Genomic DNA, 16,287 nt, shown 5'->3' with positions numbered 1-16,287 from the left:
AGAGGTGATACTGTGCAAGCATGAAAGGGCTTAATCAATAAGATGTGGAGCAAAGATAAGGCATCCACATGGAGGACTGCCTGAATTGCTGACCCACAGAATAGTGAGCCATAAAATGATTGTTCCTTGAAGCCACTAAACTTTGGGTTCATTTGTTACACAGAAATAGGTAGCTAATACACTATATCAAAGAGTGCTGGGGTCATTTCAAAACAACTCAGGAACCAACTTGAAGAGATTCTCACTCCCTGAAGATAAGCAATTTGAGCAGCAATAAAGACGTTAACTGCAATGGTCTAGAGCATATTAAATATATTTAAATCCATGAGCTCAAGATACGTTAAAGGAAAAAACCTCCTTGCCTATCTTTAGAGGCTATTAGGAAAACAATTCATTAATCTGAACACTTTAAATAAAGATCCATCATTTATCTCGCATTTCCTATACAAACTATTTCAAGCTAACCAAGTATTATCGAAGGGAAGCTCTTTGCAGAAGAATTCTGACTAATAAATATAGAATGAATAACAGAATCTAAATATCATCATTTTGGGGACTTCCCTGGTGGTGCAGTGGTTGAGAATCCACCTGCCAACGCAGGGGACATGGGTTCGATCCCTGGTCCAGGAAGATCCCACATGCCGTGGAACAACTAAGTCCGTGTGCCACAACTACTGAGCCTGCGACCTAGAGCCTGCAAGCCACAGCTACTGAGCCCATGAGCCACAACTACTGAAACCCACGCACTCTAGTGGCTGTGTGCCGCAACTACTGAGCCCGTGCACCTAGATCCCATGCTCCGCAACAAGAGAAGCCACCGCAATGAGAAGCCCGCACACCGCAACGAAGAGTAACCCCCGCTTGCAGCAACTAGAGGAAACCCGCGCACGGCAACGAAGACCCAACGCGGCCAAAAAAAAATAATCATTTTGCAAACCCTAGTGAAATGTGTTTAGGCAATGACCATCAGTGGCTGCTAAAATCATTAGGGGAAAGGGTGATGTATAACAGATGGGTTAGGCTGGTAACACCTGAACCTGCTGGACGATCTTAACATTACAAATGAATACACAGCTCCCCCTGCGAAGTCTCTTTACTAAAAAGCCAAATCGAAGTACCCCTCCACCCCGCGCCCACCCAAACCTGAATCTAAGCAAGACTCTAGATCTAACTTCTACTTTACAAAAAACGCCAGGGAGAAAAAAAAACATGCCACTAAGGGGATGTAGAAAAATCCAGAATATGAAAAATGTCATTGGACAAAGACCCCAGGTTACCCAAAGAGTAGACAGCAAGGAAAAAAGGCAGTGGGGAATTTACAGATGAAAAGAGCCTTAAGAGGTAGATTAGCCAAATTCAGTGTGTGGAAGCTGTTTGGATCCCAATTCAAACAACAATTGTAAAAAGATTTATGAGACAATGGGGAGACTATGAACCGTGATGGGGTATTTAATAGTATTAAGCCAATATTTAATTTTTTTGAGGTGCGAAATATAAAAAGAAACAATAAAAGGTGGTGGAGGGTGTGACAGTGCTCTGAAGGGTCTGGATTTGAGTCAAGAGGCAGCCAATAGCATTCCAGACTCGTTGGCAATCTAAGGAGGGCCAGGGCCACATCATCTGGATCCTGAAGTTGGGATGCCTTAGTTCGTCCAGAACAGGATCAAGGAGGAGCCTGGAAGCTGTTCTCACTGGCTTCATGAAAAAGAAGCACTTCTTTGAGGTCCTTTTCAAATTCTGCCTCTAAATCCAGTCCTACCTGACCAAAGTCGGAGGCCTGAAAGAGAAAAAAAGCAAACACACAGAGGTCTAAGGACGAAGGATTAGGGCCAGCAAATCACTCGTGCTTTTTTGGAGCCCTGTCCTCCCTTTCCCGAGCGCTGTGTTTCCCCCGCCGTCAGGCAGAATAGGTGGGAAGACGCTGCCTGCCGCTCAAATGTTCAAATGCATGAGACTCTGCCTGGTTGTTAACTTAGACCTGACAGGCGATCTTGACCGATGAGCTGATTTTGACCCCTGCAAAGCCTGAGTTTGGTGCAAAACAGAGAAAGATAAAGCTTTTCTTGAAAGCCCACTCTTTGAAGAAAGGTTGACCCTTCTGTCCTCCAAGGCTAAGACTGTGCCAGGCATCAAGGGGCTCCCTGGGTTGACTCTTTCCCCTCCAGCTCCGTGGATGGACACCAGCTTACAGTGAACATGCCAACTTGTGGCATGCAGGAGAGGAAGGAGGCTGGGTGGAGATGAGAATCTACCTAGATGTGTCCCAAGAAACACCTGTATAAGTGAGAGTAAAAATCAGGGAAAACTCAATAAGCTAAAGCTAAGAATGCCTTGGATCGCAAGGTAGCTCAACTCGTTGACTCTCCCTACTAACGAAGGATGGAGGCAACACCAGCTGGAGGCAAATCTGGATGTTCGAGTCCACTGGGAAGTTCAAGAGTAAAAATCCAAGCATGAGCATCCTGAATGTTTAATTTATTTCATTTAAGTTAATTAATTCATTTATTTCTGTGTTTCTGAGGCAGGAAGGACCATGGAAGCATGAACTGCCTTCCCCCTAGTTTGAACAGGGAGGCAGGATGAAATTGACTCCTCGGTGGGAGGAGCGTATCTTTCTGAAACTGAGGATGGATTTTTTTTCCAGGCACCGTTTACAAGGATCCTTCCCTGTCCTGCTTGCTGTTCTTCCGGACATCCTCCTCTCCGCCCCTGGGGTTAGGAGGCAGTTTCCTTCTACAGTCCTTGTCTTTTTGAGCTCTCCCCGGGACAAGACTGGGGAAGCTTCTTGCAAGGCTGTGCTGCGCCAGAAATGAGGGGAAAGTAGAAAGCATGTGAAACGGAGGCAGGAAATGCCCTTTACCTTGTAAAATGTTTTATGGTTGCGAAATATCAGGCGTATGTCCCGTAGAAACCAGGCCACTGTGTACACTTTCTCAGCCAGCCTTTCCTTAACCAGGTCCAACCACATGGCTTCCCTAAAGGGCTCACCATAATCTCGAATCTAGGGGCAAAGCCATCGAAGAGGTGATGTTAGCATAGCCGTCATCGCTGAAATGGATCCAACACAAGCCTTTATTTCCAGGGTAATACTGATAATAACATCCGACATCTATGTGCCAGGCATTGTTCTAAGCTTTGCCACTATATTAACATAGGATCTCCACAACAACCCTAAGAGATTGGTACTATAATTACCCCTGTTGTATTGATGAGAAACCAAGGGATGGAGAAGTTAAGTAACCTACCCAAGATTTCACAGCTAAAAACTGGCAGAGCTACACTGAACCCACAGTTCAAGTCTCCTGAGTCTGTACCCTCAACGCTATGCTCTCTCTAATAAAGACATTCCCACAGAAGAGAAGGAGAAACTGAGATACGGGGCAGGAGAAGCAACTCGTCTGTGTCCCAGAGCTGGGATGCAATGGGGTCGAGTTTGAACCCCATTCAACTCTGGCAGTGCCACTCCAGAGTCTGCAGCTAAACCTTCTGTTCTCTGCAAACAGAGGTACCTGCAGGACGCACGCTCCACGTTTCCAGAATGAGTTTAACGTCAGAGAGATGCCCAGAGGATGAGAAACATCTAATAGGACTTACATTACATGGGGCCTCCGTGAAGAAAGAGCTTTGTGGATGACAGTAGGCTTTCAAGAGGCGAAACTCACATTTCTGTAAAGTGCGAAGAGGGATTTAAAGGGAAATGTTATTTGGAGAAAGTGAAGCCAAGCTTTTGCCCAGGTACCACAAACAGGGGCAGCCAAGCACAGCGGACTTCCGACCCCGTTTGCCAATATGCACCATGATGGGGGCGGGGGGTTGAATTCTGTTTGTCCTCCATGTTTGGGCACTGAAGCTCCATCCTCTGAAGTGAGACACTGAAGGCTTCCTTTGGGTGCCCTTTCCTGGACCCTTTGCCTCTTTGAGGGGAAAGGGGTAGGCTTGGGGTTCCCATCCGACTCACCAACTGCTCCTTGGGCTGCATCTGCCTTGCCAGGACCCCAGATTCCCCAAGACACTGCTGGCTTCCAGGAGACTCCTTCATCCTGCAGAAGGTGCAACTCCACGTGCTCCTGAGGGGCCGGACATAAGTGAGCGAGGGCAAGGTCCCTGGAAACAGTCACCGTTTTCCTTTCGGGAATGGCTGATGGGTGCGGCCGGGGATGAAGGGGACACCTCCTAAGGGGGGGGGTCTCCCATCAAGGCAGCGACAAAGGGGTCAGTGTGGTGTCAGGGTAAGTGGTGGGCTCTCCTTCCCCCCTCAGAGCTGCTGGGAGAACAGGGAGCCCTGCCCACCAGCCCCAAGTATTGGAAACTGGGTCTTAAGCCCTTGGGGGACCCAGGCTCCATCTGCCTGTTGAGACCCTGGGGAAATGGGAGAAGCAGGCCACGTTTCCTGCCTTTTCTGAATACTCACGGAACACAGACAACTGGTGTTTTTCGTCCCTTACCCTCCTTGGACAGGAGTCTGGGTTACGAAACTAGGAAAGGCCATCTCCCGGAGGCAGTGGCAGTCAGGGTGGCTCAGCCATGGACTCAGACACTGATACCAGAGGGAACACAGGCTGCGGCCCCGCTGGGCTGCGCTGGGCCACCCGAGCCCAGGATGCTCTTCCACGTGGAGAGGAGCGACCAGAGGCAGAGCCTGGGCGAAGTGTACGCGCACGAGGCGGACTGCGTCTCACTAACCTCTCGGCCTCTGCAGGTGGGATGTGACAGCCCTCATGAAAGGCCCTTGGACAAGTGTCACAGCAGAGCAGCGGCCCCCCTCTACAGCATACCTCACATTCCCTGGAGTTTTCCTGCTAGAAAGGGAGATAATGCGGGCACCGCTGGGGTCAGAAGGAACCGCGGACACTGACACTGCGGGAATCTGGAACACGGCGTTCGGGTCCCACTAGACGCTTCGGCCTGACCCAGCGGGGCACGCACTGGGAACGCCCGCAGACCAAGGACCAGCCCGGCCTTGCAATCGCGGAAGAGCAGGTGGCAAGAACTGCCGCATTGCCGCATGAACCACAGATTGTCAGAGCTGGAAGGGGTTGGAAGGTCGTTTAAGTCCTTACTGCACCAAGTGTGGTCTAAGGACCAGCGGCATCAGCGTTATTTGGGAGCTGGTTAGAATCGCAGACCTACTGAATCGAAATTTGCCTTTAACAGGATCCCGGGGAGGGTTTGTAAGTACACGAAATTGGAGAAAACACAGCTTTGGGCAAACTGTCTCATCTGACAAGCCTTGGAAAGGAGGAATGCTTTTTCTCTGCAGTCAAAGTAAATTAGTACCTGAGTTAGGTTGGCCCCAAGGCTGCCCGTGCCTGGGTCAGAGCTGTCCTCATCCGCTGTGCGCCGTGCCAGGCAAACGTGTTGGCAGCTCAGAGGACAGTCTCTGACGTTATGCTGACACACGGAAAGAAAGATATACAAAGACAGAGAGTTTCTGTGTAAATGTGTTGTTTGGGGGGCCTGAGGAACCATAGGGGTCTTTCTCATGGCCTTAAAATGTAGTAAATTCTACAAGTGATTTATGTGAGGAACACGGTCTTTACGGCTGGATATTCACAGGCAGGAACCCCGGTTCCGCTCCCAGCCCCACAAGACAGACAGTGCTGGGCTCCACGCGCCCAAGGGAACATTTTCTCTGCACTAAAGCTGGGAGTCAGGAAGAGGGGTCCTTCTGCCTTTGCCCGACTGTGATACTGTCCCCACCAGAAGGATGGAAGGTGGTCAGGAAGTAGACCATCAAGAGCTGGAGCAAAGCCTCAAAGGGCCTGGGAATCAGTTACACCCAAGGAGAGAAACCCTGCCACTTCCCTCAACCGTCCATAATACAAATAATGAGGACCTGGGCAAGGGCATAAGGGATGGACATGTTTTGTCCATTCGCAAAACTAGCCACTCAGCCAGAGTGAAAAATCTTCTTGATCTGGGACTCTGTTCACCTCTCTTAACTGGGGGGTCTTCCTGCTCACCCCCTCCACTTACTAGGCCCCAGGGCCTCATAAGGAGGACTCTCCGACCCTGAATGTCAGGCAATCTTTCTGGCCTTCCCATCCTGAACTTGTCAGTCTGCCTTTCTCTGTTCTTGGGGTTGACACTCTACGGCCATTCTTGCCTCTGACTGGACACGTGGCCTGCCCTGGTCCAGAGTACAGATGCCAGTTCCCAGATAGCCCAGACCGGCCCAATCCTCCTGGCTGAGACCCCGGTTGGGTCCAGAGCCTTGAGCACCATTGCTCAAGGAGTGAAAGTTTCCAGCACACATGATATGATAAAGCAATGGTAGAGAAAGGACATACAACCCCACAATCACATTCTGTAATAAACAGTTTGACTCTGGTTTTCATGTTTGACTGTTGATGGCTTCAAGCCCAACTTCCCCTCTTGGCACATCTGGGCAGGGTGATGGGAAAGCACACGCCCTCCCTCCCTCGACCACAGTGAGAAGTTCAAGCCAGACACACCCGCCCCAGCAAGGGAGTCCTCACCTTGCCCCACTGGAATAAAACGTCGGGCTACACCCTCTCTTAGCTCAAGCCATTTTCAGATCAGCTTGGGTGGCCTACCTTGCCTCTTCCCAGAAAGCCTCTGTATGTGGGTAATAAATCTTTCATTCTCTCTTAGTACATGTGTTGCATCATTGGTTTCACTATCTGAACCCACTTGGGTTAGCAAGCAGGAGTCTGGGTGACCACCCCCCCTGCCCAGGGGTCTTTCTTCTTTTGCTATGGATTGCTAACTGGCTCTGCTCCCTCCTGGCTTACGCTTTGAGCTGTGTGGCTGGCTGCTGGGCCATGGCACTGAGGTTGCGGGCATCCACCACGAGGCACCATTCCCTCTTTCCAAGTTTAAGAACAGGCCAAATTGGGCAGTTAAATGGAGAAAAAGTAGAGATCATCACTCTTGCTCTAAATATATAGATCTTGTATTATAAGTTTCTATCCTCGAAGGCCTTGTTTTAATTTATACTGAGTTCTATTAACTATTTTAACAGAGAGGAAGGTCCATTTTATAAAGCTGATTGTGTCAAAGATTTAATTTTATTTTACTTTATTATTTGTTGGATCAGAGCATCAATGCCCACTATAGGATATTTTAGGGCAATGAATGTTATGACCTTGGGGCATTTAGGTAAGGCAACAGTTTTGATGGTTAAGGTAAGGTATACCAGTTTGTCCTCTGTTATATGTTTGGTAAATACCCTAAGAGGATAGCAGGTACCTTGTTTAAATTTAGTGGCATACCGTTACTCACAAAGGAGCCCCACCCATTAAGGTCCCTATACCCAATATTATTGCAATTACTGATGCCATCCACTTAGCGAGTGGTAAATGGTTTACTGTCACAGATTTGGCTAATATGTTCTGTTCAGTGCTTATTTCAATAGCATCTCAGCTGCAGCTGGCCTCCACCTTTGCAGGGATACAACACGCCTTTACCTGGCTACCATGGGGTACCTCTACAGCTTTGCCATCACACACAGTCTCTGCAGGCAAAATTGTGACTGCATCCGACTTCCCCCGGGAGCACAGGTACGACACCACACTGATGACATCCTTCTCCTTTGACATACTCATTCAGAATATACAACTACTCAGAAAGGAACTCAGGGAAAGGGAAGGGTCATCACCCCACACGCAGTACAAGGCCCTACCAGCTCAGCAAATCTCTGGGCTTTGTTTGGTCAGCTGAGGGCTGCTCTATTCCTGACACTGTCAAGAAACGATAACTGACCCTCTGAATACTCAATCCCACAACACCTGCCCAACATTTTTACCCCTTTTGGGCTCTGAGGGTAACATAGTCCTCATTCACAGGTTTTACTTGTACCCATTTAAGCTGTTATTTGCACCTCAGCCCACTTTGAATGGGGACTCCTCAACAAAAGGCTCTAGAATTTGTCCAAAAAACCCCCCCAAAAACAAAAGCAAAAACTATCAGTCCCCCACTACATGCCATTAGGGTAGCAACTTTTGGCTGCATACTGGGCCCTTCTGGAAGTAGAGGCTCTCACAGGTCCTGAGCTGCCCATTTTGCCTTGGGTCCAGGGAGCAGCGCCTGCAGGGCAGCCACAAAACACGTGCTTATAGTATTAGCATCAGATCTCTTGCTGGTACACATAAACAGAGCTAGACACCAGTGGAGACTGGGTATACTGCAGAGTGACAGTGACATGCTGAAAAATGTTGCTGGGGGAAAGGCCTGCACTGGTCCATTCATGATCAGAACTAAACTTTGTTTTCTTTATCTCAACGTGGCTCCTGATGGAGGGACTGAATGGTCAGGTCAAGTGTGCCCCTGGCTGTCATTTGCTGACTGGTAGCATTATGAGTAAGAAGGAACTATAATATTGGGGCCATTAAGGATCTGGATTTTAAATATCTTTATTTTGTTTCTGGTTACAAAAGTAATTAATGATCATTATAAAAATTCCACCTGTACAGAAATATATCATACGGAAGTCAAATGTACCCTGTAATCCCATCCCAGAATAACTGATTCTTTCAGATATTTTTTTAGTCATAGCCTTACATATTCACGTAAGCAATGTCTTTCCATACACGTTCTTTCCAGTTTAAGCTTCCTGAAGCTTTCTTGACCTTAAAACCCTTGGGTGGTTTTCCACTGACTGAAGGATGGGTCTATACCTGCAAACCATCCATTTTTAAAAAGTATTATTCTGTTGATGTATCAGTTTATTTTACAATACTGATGGACATCCGTATTCTTCCCTATTTTTTGCCATTACAAGGATCCTCCCTAAACATACCAAGATATTTCAAATCAGCATGGAAAAGATGGTTTATACAATAAACAGCTTTGGGGGATCATTGCCTTATAAACTTTGAATGAATCCAGCCAAGTGTCAGGCTAACCTCCAGGGCAAGATGGGAGAGGCACCACTGCCTCTGCTGGAGGTTCATATCTAACGGGACTGGAAGTTGTATTTACGGAAGTAAAGACAGGTGGGGAGGGGCAGCGGGTAGAGCCAATGGATGACTGCCATTTTCACCTGGAGGCAGGCTGTGCAGAGACAAAGCTCAGTTCAAACACATTATTCCATGCTGGTGCTACCAGTAATGAGCATGTTGAATTGAGGAATACTTGGAGTTCAATCAGCGATGATCTTATTCTTTCTTATACTGTTCTTGTCTATTTCAATACCGTATCTACTTTTCAAACTAGGGCACTCTATTTCTGACGTCTTTTGTTGGTAATCATCCAAATATACAGATCTTTTCCTAAAACACACGCTTTTGTCCTAATCTTTACTTTAAAGAGTTATTTGCTTTCCCTTCTTAAAATTAACTTTGAAAATAATGGTGGCATGTACATGTACCAGTGTGCTGAAGCAGTCGTCATGAAGATGCAGTGCTGAAACGGGAAGGTGACTTGAGGCTGGGAAAGTCGAGAACTCCCAGGCAAGCCTTGGGACACAGAAAGTCGGCAACATGACGACTGAGAATGTGGTAGAAGTTCACTTGCTATTTACCTCTCTCTTGAGACTTTTTCTCGGAGGACAGAGCAGAAGTCCTTTCTGAAAGAGAGGGTGGGTCAATGAATGGGGTTGTTCTCGAGGTTCTTCTTTGGTAAATATCCAAGTTTCCACTTCCTAATGAAACAAGACAGGTGTCTCTGTCTCCATCTAGTTTCCTTCCAGCCCACCCCCTCTGATACCACCAGGCTAAGCTTCTTGAATCCCTCCTTGCATTTAAAGTTCCCCACCATTAGCACCAATCTATGTTCCTAAATTTCTCACCCACAATGTCTTTCTATGATCGTTTAGCTTTTTCTCAGTCATGCTGTGGAAGCCTAACAGGAATTTCTTCACCCTTCTGATATTGAAATTCCACTCATCCTTCAAGGAATTAAACTCATCACCTATGTGTCCCTTGTTATTCCAATACCTCCAGCAGCTGTTCTAGGGTCTTTCCTCTACAAAGCACACTCCGCTTCCAGTTCTTTGATTGTTTCCGTTTTCCTTCAATTTCAAATTCTCTTGGTGTGAACCAAAGTCCCTTCTTGTTCTGAATACACTTCTCTGAGGAGCCTGTAAGGTAAAGACAGCCCATTCCTGGATCCACTTCCGTCCTCTTTGAATTCACCCTAAACCTCCAGCCCCCTACTTGTGATGCTCTACCTTTCTGGGTCCAGAGACTCCCTGTGAGGTGGAAGCAGTAGGAGGGGAGTCTGATTCCTCCTCTCTCAGATTGAAGGAAGCCCTAAAACCTGCCCTACTGGTGAAGGATTGGGACAGAATTTGCCTTTTATGTGGCTAGGACATGTGTCACAGGGTCCATGGATGACTTCCATGTGGGAGGGGAGTGGCCTGGTCGTCAGATGTACCATGACATTGAAAAGGTTGAAAATTCCTTCCTAAAAAGCACTGCTTTTTCTGCAGCCTAGCCTGCAGGGTCCATGTGCTGAACAATGACACACGTGGATATTTCCTTCCCTTCTAGTGATTCCTTCATCTAGGGTTTCCAAAGAGCAGAAGATCGAGGAACTCACCTTGTTTCATTTTCTCCTTATATAAAATCCCCTTTGCCTTACCACAGGTCACAGGAAGTTTAGGAGAGTGAAAATCCAGAGTTTCATCTTCAGGTTTTTCTGAAAGTAGAAAAGAACAGATTAGCGTTCCTCAGTCTTCATTCTGTCTCCCTCATGAATTTTTCATGAATTCTAATAATAATAGTAATGATATATTACTATTATTACTAATAATAGTAATAACATGAGTGGCAGTAGGGAGCGTCCTCTGGTTAATTCACAGAAAGTCTTCCATTTTGAGTAGCAGATGAGATATGTGAACAGAGGGGTCTCTAATAAACAAAACTACCCCTGCCAACACTACATCAAATAAAATAATTTAATAAAACATACTGTGCTTCTTCAGTGAATGTGTTTAAATTCACAAATTCATTGACTATCACCTAACGTTCCTTTATTCCATAAGCATCCTGTTTATCCCTCTGTGCTGATGGGAGTTGCCTACCCAAAATATTTCTTTGCATTCAGGTAGCTGGAGAAATTTCTCTGTCTATGATTTTATTGCCTGATTCAAACCAAGATGGGGGTGAGTGAGGCAGTTATCACTGAAGGGATAGTGTAAGTCTTCATCGTTTGATCGTTCCCCTGCTTCTTCCTCTATGAGTAAAAGAAAACCCTGGAGAGCTCTAGACTAGTTTGCACATTGCCTATGGAGGGATTTGGCAACTCACAGCCCCTGAGTAGGGATCTGGGGTTCTGATTCAGGAGAAGGAATTGTAAAAGGGTTAACACAAACATCAGCAATTCCTGCTTCCCCTCCCCGCAGCCTCGTTGTGGGTGAATTCATTAGAGACAGACCACAGGAGCTGCTTCTTTTTTTTTTGGATTTTTTTTTTAAACATCTTTATTGGAGGATAATTGCTTTACAATGGTGTGTTAGTTTCTGCTTTATAACAAAGTGAATCAGCTATACATATACATATGTTCCCATATCTCTTCGCTCTTGCGTCTCCCTCCCTCCCACCCTCCCTATCCCACCCCTCTAGGTGGTCACAAAGCACCGAGCTGATCTCCCTGTGCTATGCAGCTGCTTCCCACTAGCTATCTATTTTATGTTTGGTAGTTTATATATGTCCATGCCATTCTCTCACTTTGTCCCAGCTTACCCTTTCCCCTCCCCATATCCTCAAGTCCATTCTCTAGTAGGTCTGCATCTTTATCCCCGTCTTGCCCATAGGTTCTTCATGACCATTTTTTTTCTTAGATTCCATATACATGTGTTAGCATATGGTATTTGTTTTTCTCTTCTGACTTACTTCACTCTGTATGACAGACTCTAGGTCCACCCACCTCACTACAAATAGCTCAATTTTGTTTCTTTTTATGGCTAGTATTCCATTTATATATGTGCCACATCTCCTTTATCCATTCATCTGATGATGGACACTTAGGTTGTTTCCATGTCCTGGCTATTGTAAATAGAGCTGCAATGAACATTGTGGTACATGACTCTTTTTGAATGATGGTTTTCTCAGGGTATATGGCCAGTAGTGGGATTGCTGGGTTGTATGGTAGTTCTACTGTTAGGTTTTTTTGTTTGTTTGTTTTGTTTTTTCTGCGGTTTCGGGCCTCTCACTGTTGTGGCCTCTCCCGTTGCAGAGCACAGGCTCCGGACGTGCAGGCTCTGCGGCCATGGATCACGGGGCCAGCCTCTCTGTGGCATGTGGGATCTTCCTGGACCAGGGCACGAACCCGTGTCCCCTGCATTGGCAGGTGGACTCTCAACCACTGCACCACCAGGGAAGCCCCTACTCTTAGTTTCTTAAGGAACCTCCATACTGTTCTCCATAGTGGCTGTATCAATCTACATTCCCACCAAAAGTGCAAAAAGGTTCCCTTTTCTCCACATTTATTGTTTGTAGATTTTTTGATGATGGCCATTCTGACTGGTGTGAGATTATATCTCATTGTAGTTTTGATTTGCATTTCTCTAATGATTAGTGATGTTGAGCATCCTTTCATGTGTTTGTTGGCAATCTGTATATCTTCTTTGGAGAAATGTCTATTTAGGTCTTCAGCCCATTATTGGATTGTGTTGTTTATTTTTTTGATATTGAGCTGCATGAGCTGCTTGTAAATTTTGGAGATTAATCCTTTGTCATTTGTTTCATTTGCAAACATTTTCTCCCATTCTGAGGGTTGTCTTTTCATCTTGTTTATGGTTTCCTTTGCTGTGCAAAAGCTTTTAAGTTTCATTAGGTCCCATTTGTTTATTTTTGTTTTTATTTCCATTTCTCTAGGAGGTGGGTCAAAAAGGATCTTGCTGTGATTTATGTCATGGAGTGTTCTGCCTATGTTTCCTCTAAGAGTTTGATGGTGTCTGGCCTTACATTTAGGTCTTTAATCCATTTTGAGTCTATTTTTGTGTATGGTGTTAGGGAGTGTTCTAGTTTCATTCTTTTACAGGTAGCTGTCCAGTTTTCTTAGCACCACTTATTGAAGAGGCTGTCTTTTCTCCACTGTATATTCTTGCCTCCTTTATCAAAGATAAGGTGACCATATGTGTGTGGGTTTATCTCTGGGCTTTCTATCCTGTACCATTGATCTATATTTCTGTTTTTGTGCCAGTACCATACTGTCTTGATTACTGTAGCTTTGTAGTATAGTCTGAAGTCAGGGAGTCTGATTCCTCCAGCTCCGTTTTTATTTCTCAAGATTGTTTTGGCTATTCAGGGTCTTTTGTGTTTCCATACAAAGTGTGAGATTTTTTGTTCTAGTTCTGTGAAAAATGCCAGTGGTAGTTTGATAGGGATTGCAGTGAATCTGTAGATTGCTTTGGGTAATAGAGTCATTTTCACAATGTTGATTCTTCCAATCCAAGAACATGGTATATCTCTCCATCTATTTGTATCATCTTTAATTTCTTTCATCAGTGTCTTGTCATTTTCTGCATATGGGTCTTTTGTCTCCTTAGGTAGGTTTATTCCTACGTATTTTCTTCTTTTTGTTGCAGTGGTAAACGGGAGTGTTTTCTTAATTTCACTTTCAGATTTTTCATCATTAGTGTATAGGAATGCCAGAGATTTCTGTTCATCAGTTTTGTATCCTGCTACTTTACCAAATTAATTGATTAGATCTAGTAGTTTTCTGGTAGCATCTTTAGGATTCTCTATGTATAGTAACATGTCATCTGCAAACAGTGACAGCTTTACTTCTTCTTTTCCGAGTTGGATTCCTTTATTTCTTTTTCTTCTCTTATTGCTGTGGCTAAAACTTCCAAAACTATGTTGAATAATAGTGGTGAGAGTGGGCAACCTTGTCTTGTTCCTGATCTTAGTGGAAATGGTTTCAGTTTTTCACCATTGTGGATGATGTTGGCTGTGGGTTTGTCATAAATGGCCTTTATTATGTTGAGGCAAGTTCCCTCTATGCCTACTTTCTGGAGGGTTTTTATCCTAAATGGGTGTTGAATTTTTTTGAAAGCTTTCTCTGCATCTATTTAGATGATCATATGGTGTTTCTCCTTCAATTTGTTAATATGGTGTATCCCATTGATTGATTTGCATATATTGAAGAATCCTTGCATTCCTGGGATAAACCCCACTTGATCATGGTGTATGATCCTTTTAATGTGCTGTTGGATTCTGTTTGCTAGTATTTTGTTGAGGATTTTTGCATCTATGTTCATCAGTGATATTGGCAAAAACCCCCGAAAGTTAGCAGAAGGAAAGAAATCATAAAGATCAGATCAGAAATAAATGAAAAAGAAATGAAGCAAATAAGAGCAAAGGTCAATAAAACTAAAAGCTGGTTCTTTGAGAAGATAAACAAAATTGATAAACCATTAGCCAGACTTATCAAGAACAAAAGGGAGAACACTCAAATCAATAGAATTAGAAATGAAAAAGGAGAAGTAACAACTGACACTGCAGAAATACAAAGGGTCATGAGAGATTACTACAAGCAACTCTATGCCAGTAAAATGGACAACCTGGAAGAAATGGACAAATTCTTAGAAAAGCACAACCTTCTGAGACTGAACAAGGAAGAAATAGAAAATATAAACAGACCAGTCACAAGCACTGAAATTGAAACTGTGATTAAAAATCTTCCAACACACAAAAGCCCAGGACCAGATGGCTTCACAGGCGAATTCTATCAAACATTTAGAGAAGAGCTAACACCTACCTTTCTCAAACTCTTCCAAAATATAGCAGAGGGAGGAACACTCCCAAACTCATTGTACGAGGCCACCATCACCCTGATACCAAAAGCAGACAAAGATGTCGCAAAGGAAGGGAGACAGCTTTCCGATGTGGTCCTGATGATCCTGCATTTGGCTCCATCTCAACCCTCATCTCAGTAAACAAGCCTCTAAGGATGGAAGCCTGAGGGCGAGGCCTGTGTGGAGCTCTCCCACATCTATCAGGTCACTTCTAGTAAATGTGAGCAAACCTGGCAAGTCTGCTAGAAGTCAGCAATTAAAGAACAAAGGGAGGGACTTCCCTGGCGGTCCAGTGGTTAAGGCTTGGAGCTTCCAATGCATGGGGCCCAGGTGCGATCCCTGGGGGGGGAACTAAGATCCCACATGCTGCACGGTGGGGGCGGGGGAAGAACAAAGGGAGTTCATAGAGATGAAAAGCCCGGTGGAGGAATGAAAGGAACAAGGAAAAGCAGAATGGAAAAAAACCTAGTGAGTGATTGGGAAGACTAAGTACAGGGGTTCTTACAGAACATAGAGAAAAGGCACAGGGTGAAACTATGCCTGCAAAGACATGGCCTGGGGAGAAGGCCGGAGCTCTATGATTTGTACACAAGGGGCCTGGCGGGGGATGCAGTGGCTGGAGGAGAAGCGCTAGTTACGGGAATAGTGAAAGCAGCACACGCATTCTATTGTTTATTTTCACTACAACCTGTAACAAAAGAAAGGCAATGGCAATGATCCTCATGTTATAGATGGGGGCTCAGGCGCAGATTTGGAGAGAGAATTGCTGGCGGTCACCACACTGTGCGAGACAGAGGTAGCCCTGGAATCTGGACGTGCCGGCCCCTAGTCTCGTGCTCTTTCCATGGCATCAGAAACACCGCAACAAGACTCCACATCATATGATGGATAACAGCACAGAGACACGACGTTAAATCAGAAGTCACAGCCAGGGTGGAGGTGCTAAGGAGACAGGAAAAGCTGATGCAGATGCAGAGCTCTCAGCCTTTGCCTGGACTCTTTGCTTCCTACTTGTGTTTCCTAAAAACACCAGGAGTTTTTTTTTTTTTTTTTTTTTTTTTTTTTTTTTTTTTTAGTGTAAAGGACAAAGGACTTGGGATTAAAACACCTAGGTTGATTTTAGCTCATGCAAGTCTTTTATGCTCTAATTGAATCTGGAAAATGGACCGAAAAATACCTTTTTGAGGATTAAATGGCAAAATGTGGAACAAAGTGCTTTGCCAACTGTAAAGTGCTGTACACACTTATATATTGTTGGCAGGGCCTCTGCATATGGTAGTGTGGGATGTGCACTGAATAAGGATTTCCCCTTTACAGTGGGAGGGTGGGGAGCTCCTAGTCACATCAGAGCTGTAATCTATTTGCACACTTCCACGTTCTTCCAGCAGAGGGCAGCAAAGGGCCTGGTCTCAAGAATCAGCTCTGACAGACGTAGGTCAAGTGTATGGTGGAAGGGGCACTTTTTCAATTTCATGAAGTTCACTGTACGCGTCACTGGAGGCCCTGATATTGGTATTCATACTTGATGAGGAAGAATGAATAATGTATTGATTTAACAGTTATTTAAGCACAAACCGCAA

At 45.2% G+C, this 16,287-nt stretch overlaps 1 protein-coding gene across 11 annotated transcripts in view; it reads right to left on the bottom strand.

Annotated features, from left to right (window-relative positions):
* Positions 1-16,287, bottom strand: part of SP110 (SP110 nuclear body protein) — a 44,818-nt gene that overhangs the window by 3,798 nt on the left and 24,733 nt on the right. For 3 of the 11 annotated variants that reach the window (XM_060151891.1, XM_060151894.1, XM_060151893.1), the window contains 7 exons: positions 10,504-10,602; positions 9,900-10,042; positions 9,485-9,529; positions 5,278-5,391; positions 4,684-4,799; positions 3,959-4,067; positions 3,595-3,666 (listed from right to left, as the gene is read on the bottom strand). In XM_060151891.1, coding sequence (XP_060007874.1) covers positions 3,595-3,666; positions 3,959-4,067; positions 4,684-4,799; positions 5,278-5,391; positions 9,485-9,529; positions 9,900-10,042; positions 10,504-10,602 — 698 coding nt within the window. Of the gene's footprint in view, positions 1-1,433; positions 1,778-2,860; positions 3,002-3,594; positions 3,667-3,958; positions 4,068-4,683; positions 4,800-5,277; positions 5,392-9,484; positions 9,530-9,899; positions 10,043-10,503; positions 10,603-16,287 lie in introns of those variants that run through there. The other 8 variants (XM_060151898.1, XM_060151899.1, XM_060151901.1 and 5 more) reach the window with 7 other exon arrangements.

This window comes from Lagenorhynchus albirostris, chromosome 6 (genome assembly GCF_949774975.1).
Source record: "Lagenorhynchus albirostris chromosome 6, mLagAlb1.1, whole genome shotgun sequence".
Lineage (NCBI taxonomy): Eukaryota > Metazoa > Chordata > Mammalia > Artiodactyla > Delphinidae > Lagenorhynchus > Lagenorhynchus albirostris.
The sequence above is the reverse complement of the archived record's forward strand: the minus strand, read 5'-3'. Positions and strand labels throughout refer to the sequence as shown.